The sequence below is a fragment of the Trichechus manatus genome, unplaced genomic scaffold (assembly GCF_000243295.1).
Source record: "Trichechus manatus latirostris isolate Lorelei unplaced genomic scaffold, TriManLat1.0 scaffold00085, whole genome shotgun sequence".
NCBI lineage: Eukaryota > Metazoa > Chordata > Mammalia > Sirenia > Trichechidae > Trichechus > Trichechus manatus.
In genome coordinates, this window is record NW_004444021.1 from 8,646,213 (window position 1) to 8,655,932 (window position 9,720).

The window sequence follows — 9,720 nt, forward strand, 5'->3', positions numbered from 1 at the left end:
TACAATTAAGTGATATTGATTACATTCATCATATTGTGCAACTATCACCACCACTGTCTAGTTCCAAAGTCTTTCATCATCCCAAATAGAAACCCAGTATCCCTGAAGCAATAACTCCCCATTTCCCCCTCCTCCTGGCCCCTGGTAATCACTAATAAACCTCTGCCTCTATGCATTTACCTATTCTAGATATTTCATATAAATGGGCTCATACAAATTTGTCCTTTTGTGTCTGACTTATGTTCCTTACCATAATGTTTTCAAGGTTCATCCATGTCATAGCATCCATCAGAAATTCATTTCTCTTAATGGTGAGTGGTGGTGCAGTGCTTAGAGTGCTCGGCTGCTAACCAAAAAGTCAGCAGTTCGAACCCACCAACCGCTCCGTGGGAGAAAGATGTGACAGTCGGCTTCCTTAAAGATTACAGCCTTGGAAACATTATGAGGCAATTCTACTCTAGCCTATAGGGTCACTAGGAGTTGGAATCAATTCGACAGCAACGTTTTGGTTTGGGTGTATACGCCACATTTTGTTTATCCATTCGTCTTTTGGTGGATGCTTGGGTTATTTCTACCTTTTGGCTATTGTGAATGATGCCTGAATGAACACTGGCGTACAAGTATCTGTGTGATTCTCTGCAAAGCATCAAAATTTTTTAAAGTGCCTCAGTTGATTCTAATGTGCAGCCAGGATGGAAAATCCCCACTCCAGTCCGCCAGAATAGCTCCCATAACCAGGAAATTCGGGAACTCTTGAAGCTGTCTATTCATTTTAGGGAGCAGCCATATAATTCATCCATTTTATAGATGAGGAAACAGAACCTTAGAGTGGTTGTTTCATTTCACCTTCTCACAGTTATTTTCTCTAATATTTATTATTTATGGTGTTCCAACACTTTACATAAACCATCTCATCTAATTCAATCAGTAAGTGTACGATTACTCTTTAAAGAAGAATAGTGAGGATTATAGAGGTTAAGTAACTTGGCCAAGGTCATATAACTAGTGACTGAAGGATCTAAACAATAAGTGTATAAATTAAGGATTAAATAGGGAAACATATTTTTGATTGTCAATTTTGAGTCTCAAAGTAAATCAATGTCTGTCTTCCTTGATTCTGCTTAGAGCTTCTTTTATCATAGAAGACCATTCAGCACAAAACAAAGAGCTAATATTTGTCTAGTCAGCTTAGGCAGTATGGACAGTTGATTAAAGTAACTCAGGGCTCAAAACTGCATTTCCCTTTGACCACTAAGCAATGCAAGGACATTCAGGGTACAGGGATTTTTCCACGGAACTTTCTAGATTATTACAGTCACACAGATTTGGCATAAAAGATACCAAGTTCCTAATACTCTGCAGAAAAAAACTGATTTCTGTGACTCTATCCTCAAGTTTCGGATGCAGAATGTTTTCTGCATAGTTTTTGTACAACTGAGCCATTGTGAGGAAACAAACCTGTCACTGAGCAGATTTATCCTGTTGACAAGGATGGGCTCTGTTCACAATGACAAGTCATGGTCAGACCCTCTTGTAATTTAAATATTTTTCCCTTTAACATTCCCTTCTCATTTGGCTCCCATTAGTCTAGCTGTCCAGAAACCCAGCAATTCTAAAGAACAGACTCTAAAAAACATCATCTCTATGAAATGAACTAGAGAGCTGAGCTACATGCTGTATCTGCTCCCAACCCCCGTGTTTTTTGCTAAACTCTTCAACTCTACACAATTCAGTGAGCTCTCTGGATTTAGAGTGAGCATTCTTTAAATTCCAACTCATAGAGACCCTATAGGACAAAGTAGAACTGCCCCACAGGGTTTTTTAGGCTGTAATCTTTACAGGAGCAGATTGCCAGTTCATTTATCCTGTGAAGAGGCTGATAGGTTCAAACCACCGACCTTTCGGTTAGCAGCTGAGTGCTTAACCATTGTGCCACAAGTCAACAGCACACAACAACATTGTTTAAATATTTCATTTTCTCCAAAGAGGTGGGAAAATATTATTTTTATTAACTACCAAAGAGTGGAAACTGAAAATTCATAACATTTGAGGGACTTCACATTCCAAATCCTCCAAAACAGTCAGTAGGCCTAATGACAAACGTGGCTATAAGGACCAAGGTTCATAAACAGGAGTGTTTATAATCTGGAGGCTACCGAAACAAATTAAATTGGTAATTTTGGTGAGCTTATCACTCCAGCAATTGCAGGTCTGTGAGTGACCTGCTCGTACTACCTTTTCACCAAGAGGCTTTGAATTTGGCCTTGGACACAGCACATGGCACCTGTCTGCCATCTCCAGCTTCAAAGTCATTTGGTTGCATAATTAGAAACAAGAGAAAAACAAGCAAACTCTTCCGAATAAGAAAGCTGTGGAGTTATTCTGGTAGTAGTAAAAATAAAAACAGAACTGATAAAATTGGTCCAAAGTAAAATCAAATGTGTCTGAAAAGCAATTATCTGTGACAGTTGAGTTGCATTGTAGTAATCTGATTTTTTTAACCCTGAGTTGAAACCAATTTTTGATTGATGTACTCTAATATGGACAACATCCTGCTTTAGATATTTTTAAAAATTAATATGTTTGATCCACAGATCTTTTAAGAAGGATAACAAATAGAAGATTATTATCTCACATTTCCTTATTATTATTATTTTTTAACTACCCTGTCTTACTCCAGTTTTACATTTACAGTGTTTGTGTCAAAGTTTTGGTCACTGGTTGAACACAAGCAACTCATTTAAAACTTTTCCCAACTTTTTTTTTCTAGATAAAGCACAATTTTTTTTTTTTTATTGTCAATATAATGTACGTGGTCATGAGAATGGTTTGAATGGCAGAAAGACCTGGGTTTGAATTCTGTCCTAACATTTATAGCTGTGTAACTTTGGACAATTTATTTATTACCCTCTAGGTCTCAGTTTCCTCATGTGTCACAGAGGATCATATTGCCTACTTCGTAGGATTGTTCTTGGGAGAGTTAAGAGAAATAGTGTATGCAACATGCTTAGCACAGCACACAGTAAACATAATGAAAACATTATTACTGCTGTTATTTTTATTATAAAGAGATTCTTTTCAGAGACAATAGTACTTTAGGAAAAAGCTGTTTTTAGAGGAGCTTGTTTTATTCAAAGGATATTTACACTGGATTTCCACAAGGCATTAATATTTATTAATATTTATGCAAACAGATCCCATTATATAAAGCAAGCAATCATATTCTCTTAGAAAATTACACTTAAGCCCTAAGACGCTGGCTAAAATGTAGTTCTCAATCAGTGAATACTGAAATGTTAACTGAACATTTTTACTGAATGTTAACTAAGTGATAGAGTGTATTTTTTCTCGGGTATCTTTGCTATGAAAGCCACCTTTCCTTTATCAGTTTTGTTTCCCTTATATATCACCATCCTTGCACCAATAAAGCTTCACTCAGTTTTATTCAGCCTAATGCCTCAGGAGGAACTGACCATTCAGGCTTTCTTTCTCCGCTGAATTTGGCCAAGATGAAAATAACTATATCCATTAGAGTCTCACTCCATGCTGTTGCCAGGGTTCATTTTATAGGTGAAACTAACTTACAGGACTCCTTTGTTTCTTCAGTAATTTAATTGAAATTTAAATGATCTGTGTTTGAGGAGTTTTCTGAGAATTTTACAACTCCTTTGTGATAACTGTTCCTTGGCTCAGTGAGTTTTGAAGCGTATCACTCTCATATTGAATCCATTCAGTTTTTAGGGAAGTGTTATATCAAGTTCCAGGCAATCTGGTTGATCCAAAGAGTAAAGACAAAAAATAGATGTAATAAAAAAAATAGGATAGAAAGAAAAAGAAAACATAGAAACAAGGTCTACAGGTTGAGCACAGCTAAGAAGTACCACCATGCTAACTGAAGTGTTTTGAAATCCACCAGAAATAACTAATGGGAGGGCCACTGTGTATCCATACTTCATTAAAGTTCTACTATTCTGAGGTAGAGTGACTTCTCTATTTAGAGGCAACACTTTTAGACACAACGGGTTTGGTTTTTCAGTTTTTTTGTTTTTTTTTTAAGAAGTTTATAACTCCTATAAAAAATTAAAAAAAAAAAAGATTACAACTCCTATATGATAGCTGTAGTTATCTACATGTCCAAATCATTAAACAAGTAGATAATGGATACCAAAATAAATTTCTAATATCTCACCCAGTTAAAACAATACTATAAATTTAAAAAAAAAAAGTGGGGAAATGCTTACCTGGAAAGGAGAAGTCTCCTGCAGTATTAACAAAGCTGTCAGTCATTTCTCCAAATACTATCATCATGAGGGGAAGACCTGATCCGTGAGCTATGGCCATGATGGTGCCCAGGGACATAAGTAATTTATCCTTCCAATCAGAGTATCGAAACTGAAAAAAGGAAACAAAATAACACTTAGCTTGCGGGATGGAATTTCTCTTTTTCTACAATTACATGTTCTTTGGATTTTTATTTAAAGCCAGCACATTTTTTAATAGTTGCAAATGAATGTATTAGGAAAGAAGACTTCTGATCCAAATCATTGACAGATCAATTTCATGACTATTTATTTTGCATTCTGTGAAGAAATCAAGCTAATTCTGTTTAATCATTATCTTGTTTAGCTGAATGATTGCAATATAATCAGAAGGCATAATGGTTTGTTTCCTTTGAGAAGTACTGTTTGATCTGTCTGGGCTCCTGAGGTAATAGCTAGGGGCGGACATTAAGTACACACAAACACACACACACACCGACACCCTTTAAAACAGCATTCATAATATTTCAGAAGGAGAATTAAAATTAAGGGAAAACAGATCCTCTGAGTTTAAGGGTAAGAGCCTTATAAGAGGTTTAAATTAACTGTTAAAAGGCAGCTCAGTAGTGAAACTGAACAAACATTATGGAGTGCCTATGTATGTACTTTTGGAGTCCTTGCGCAGTGTGGTTAATGCACTCAGCTGCTAATCAAATGGTTTGAGTCCACCCAGAGGCACCTTAGAAGAAAGGCCTGGCAATCTATTTCTGAAAAATAAATCAGCCATTGAAAACCCTAGGGAGCACAGTTCTACTTCGACACAGATGGAGTCGCCATGAGTTGGAGTTAACTAGACAGCAGCTGGTTATACATGTACTTTAGAAAAGTCTTATGGAGACAATGCTCATGCAGAATCTTGAAGGATAAGGGGGAGTTAGTAGGATGAAACTCAGGGAAGTAGGAATGTTTAGGCTTAGAACAGCAAGGCTTCTAGAAACTGTGTGTAATGTTCAAGTAACTCCATGTAGTTGGCGTTCTAGAGTACACAGTAGAAGGTGTGAAAGATGATATTAGAGGGAGGTAAAGAGGGCCTGGTGGGCCACACTGAGGATCTTGGACTTGGTCCTATCTGCAGGAGGGAGAGGTGATATCGATTGTCTTAGTCAAGTGCACAAACTCCCAAAAACTAACCAGAAGAGCAGTGTTATAACACTTAAAAATACTTTATTTGCTGCCTTTTAGTTCTAATTTCTCATCTTTTCTATTTTTGATTGACCAATCTATGGCTCTCTCTCTCTGTTCTTCTTTCCACCTCTGCCTGCCAGACTACATTTTATTTCTCTTATTTTTTCCATTTCTTTAGTTTCTCCTCTATCTCTTGCATCTCCCCCCTCTTTTTAAACTTTCCCCTCTGCCCATTTCCTCCACTCCACCCCCTTTGGGGAGACAAAGAATGGTCATTGGGAGAGTGGGTGATGAGTCAGGCTTGGCAGAGTGCAGTCCCTGAGGGCTGACCCTGAGTAAGACCGAGTCAGTACCCCAGGACATCACACAGGTTGGAAGCACATGGGAATGGGGTGGGGGAGGGATAATGTGCAAACTGTTCCAGAAGTTCTGTCTGTTTTAAATATAATCTGAGTCCCTTAAAATTACCCTATATTTAACCAATGTCCCTAGAAGCTAAACGTGAACACATATTTCTTACATTTTAAATTTTCTGTAGTTAACAATCACCTTTTTTATATGCAAGTTTAAGTTAAACTCTGGTTTTATTTTATTGTGAAACAGATGTGGAGATGCATTTTTCTGAAATCGGTTAGTTTGCATGGTGCTACTAACACAGGCCTTACTTTCAATTTCTCTGTATATCAGTTAGCTCTGCCCTGTTTCACAGCCAGCCCACCCCTCCCTGTTTCATCATCCATCCTGAGAATGTGTGCTGTTAACTACAAAGAGCCAACCTAAGACAGACAGCACAGGTGTAGCATGGAAAATCTACTGCTGCCTGTTTACAATTTTAAATACTTGCTCTGTAGCTATTGCTTCAAAACACCAGATTTGAATGAAGACAGTATTATTCACATTTAATATTTCACAGCTTACCAACGTTAATGGTCCAATCAAATTTACTTTCTTCATTTTTTTCCTGTCTTGGCTGCTGTAAAATATAATTGAATTAAAAATTTACAAAGTGTTTTTTAGTCAGTTGGACATGTATTTGAACAGTTATGATATTCAACTATGAAAGTATTTTCAAATATAAAAAAGTGACTTCCACAAATTGTCAAAATTATCCAGTTTAACAAATCCTGCAGGGCAGCCACCATGTGCAGAAGTAACTGTCCAAGGTACTGCAAGATTATACAGAGAAATGTGAAATAGTCACCTGCCTTACAGAGCTCACACACAACGGGAAGGTTACTATGTTAACAATGTCTATCAAATCAATTAAATTCTTCTTTGGCTAAAAAAAATACGTATAGGTCTAAGATGGTAGAGGCCATCCTTCTTGTGGGGAATGGTGTCAGAAAATACATTCAGAATACATCTAAAATTCAACCACTTCTCACCACTTTCTTTCTATCTCCAGGTCCAAACCACCATCATCTCTTGCCTGGATTTCTAGAACAGCCTCCTGCCTAGTCTCTGCACTTCCACCTATGCCTGCTTCACTCTATCCTCAACACAGCACCCAGAGTGACCACTTAAAAACACAAGTCATAGCATGTCACTCCTCTGCTCAAAAACCTATAATGGCTCCCGTTTTTTCTCAGAGTAAAAGCTAAAGAGTTTACCTTGGCCTCTAAGGCCCTATGTGATGTATCTCCTTGTTACTTCTTTGACCACATCTCCCACCCCACCCATATTTACTCTGCTCCAGCCACCCTGGCTTCTCTGCTATTCTTTAAACACACCAAACATGTTCCTATCTCAGGGCCGTTGCATTTTCAGTTCTCTCTGCCAGGAATGCTCTCTGCCCAGATACCCACACAGCTCTCTCATTTCTTTCAAGTCTTTGTTCAAATAATGCCTTCTCTACCAGACCTACCCTAACCACTTTATTTAAAATTACTAAGTACCTCCCGTTTGCACTCCTGTTTTCTTAACCTTGATTTATTTTTTCCATAGTATCCATTACCTGTTAACATTTTCTATAGTTTGCTTACTTAGTATGTGTATTATTTCAATTTTTTCCTCTATACAATGATGTTAACTCCACAAGGACAGTGATTTTTTTTTTTACCAAAGATGCATTTATCTAGCTTAAATGTCGAGGTAGGCAATGAAAGTTTATTTATAAGACTTTATTCCAAATTATTTGGAGTATTTCCTGAAATTCAAAGGAGAAACACTACTGCTAAATATATTTTTTAAAAAAATGTGCCACAGGCAATAGCAGCATTATTGGAACAAGCTGTATCGCTAACTCTAAATTTGCCCAAAATACTCAAGTGAGCTTAACTTCTTTTATATATATATATATATATATATATATATATATATATATATATACATACACACAGACACACATATATGTATATGTATGTCTGTATATATACAGCTTTTATAAAAACTATATTTTATATAAAAGTACATTTAATTTCATATCTTAAAGTTTAACTTATTCTTACTTTCCATCCTTCTGTTTTGAACTGTTTTCTTCTTTTCAACACAAGACTGTGAGTTATACTTCTGAGAACTTCCCTGGGTTCTGGAGTGTCACTGCAACTGTTGCAGGGACAGACCCTTTGTACACTAATCATGTTCAGCCAGTCCAATACAGAAATAGCCTTCTTCATGAAAATGCCATCTATTTATAGATTTACAGTAAATCCCAGCATAATTGCAGCTGATGAAAACCACATTTTTCTACAAGGAATAACACTAGCTATCCTTTTTCCAAGTCTACATGGCAAAACTAAATTTTCTATGATTAAATAGCACAGTTCTGAGAAGGAATAGAGCAGTATCACTGTATGAAGACATTAACAGACTAAAATAGTGCTTCAGTTTGAACATCAGATAGATACATTTTCAGTTAGCTAATCAGGCCCTTTGCAGCTTGAAGACAAACTACAGAACTTGATAAATTTGTCCCTCTGGGTGATCACTCGATGACACAAGTCAATTAGTTCTGGGTGGCCTGACATGAACTCAGAGATCATAATAGCCTCATAAACTATTTGAGGCTAAAGGCAAAAATGATTCACTGTTCCTACAGTGAAAGAGGAAACAGACACATACCACTAACTGACTATTCTTGCTGAGTAAGGCCTGTGAAGGGTGCTTAACAAGGGCCCTCAGGCAACCAAAAGAAATGTGGGGAATCAACACCGAGAGAAAGAGGTGCAAGCAAAGAAAGCGCTGAGGTTTTCCCCTTGTACTTGAACAAAAATAGGTTTGGAAGCGTGGGTTACAGAAGAATGAGGCTGCTCAAGGTCCCCCTCTCCATCCCACAGCCCGGAGGAGAGAAATGAGGCGAGGTGGGAGGAGGGGGAAGGATGAGGCAGTTAAGAAGAGAAATAACAGGGAGAGGGGCAAGGTGGGGCTCTTTGCTTCGCTAACCTTGTTCAAAAAGCGCAACCATCAAAGCAGAAGCCTGATGCTCTATAAGCATGAAAGTCAGTTGACATACATGAAAGTTACTTGCAAAAAAATGTAAGTTATATAACACAAGGAATATTACTATACAACACAGGTATTTATTCAATTCTCTTGACAGCGAGAAACTGGCACTTTAAAGACAACCTCTCCTTCCTGACCCTGTTCCAAGAGCAGCCTAGATAACATTCTCTGAAGCTACTTAAAACTTCGGCTCCAAGGTCAGAACTTCAGACAAAACCCTCCAAAGAAGCCTCCAAGACCAAAGGCATCAACAGATTTTCTCAACTTCTTTCCAAGGCCGAATTTGGCTCTGTTGGTTCCCATATAACGGGAAAGCAGGTGACTGCTGGTGATGTACCTGCCGCCGCCCGGTTCAAAGTTGCCCTCCGCTCTCCAGGGGCGCCCGGCTGTTCCGTTCCTTCCCGCCTCAAGTTCCATCTCTCAGCCTGGGAAGAAAGCACAGCCTCAGGTCCAAGTGCACCCGGTTCGGGGAGGGCAACCAGCCTCCTCGCGCCGGCTGCCCGAGGGGCCGGAACCGAGCGCTCCCCCCGCCTCGCGCCCTCCGCGCCCGGGGTTTCCCGCCGCGGCCGGGCGGCCCGGCCTTCCTCACCTCAGACCTCGCGCGTCTCTGGCCAGGCGGCTACGCGCGCGGGTTGCTGCGGGCCAGGGGCCTGGACTTTGTTCGCTACTGCTTCGCCCCCGCCCCCCGCGCAGTCCGACCCCAGCGACGCCTCCCGATGCCGCCGGGGCTAGGGCCCCGGCCCGCAGGAGCAGCTCCCGCCTCCTGCCGCGCTCGCTCTCAAGCCCGGAGTGGGCGAGGGGCCCAGTGCACCGCCCTCGCCGCCAGGGGCGCCCA

At 39.5% G+C, this 9,720-nt stretch overlaps 1 protein-coding gene across 1 annotated transcript in view; it reads right to left on the minus strand.

The window, feature by feature from the left end:
• ABCB4 (ATP binding cassette subfamily B member 4) overlaps window positions 1-9,302 on the minus strand; it is an 86,593-nt gene extending 77,291 nt beyond the window's left edge. The window contains exons 1-3 of the mRNA XM_023736051.1: window positions 9,223-9,302; window positions 6,363-6,417; window positions 4,242-4,392 (exon numbers count right to left, since the gene is read on the minus strand). Of these exons, the coding sequence (XP_023591819.1) occupies window positions 4,242-4,392; window positions 6,363-6,417; window positions 9,223-9,302 (286 nt within the window). The remainder of the gene's footprint in view (window positions 1-4,241; window positions 4,393-6,362; window positions 6,418-9,222) is intronic.
• Window positions 9,303-9,720: the final 418 nt, after the last annotated feature.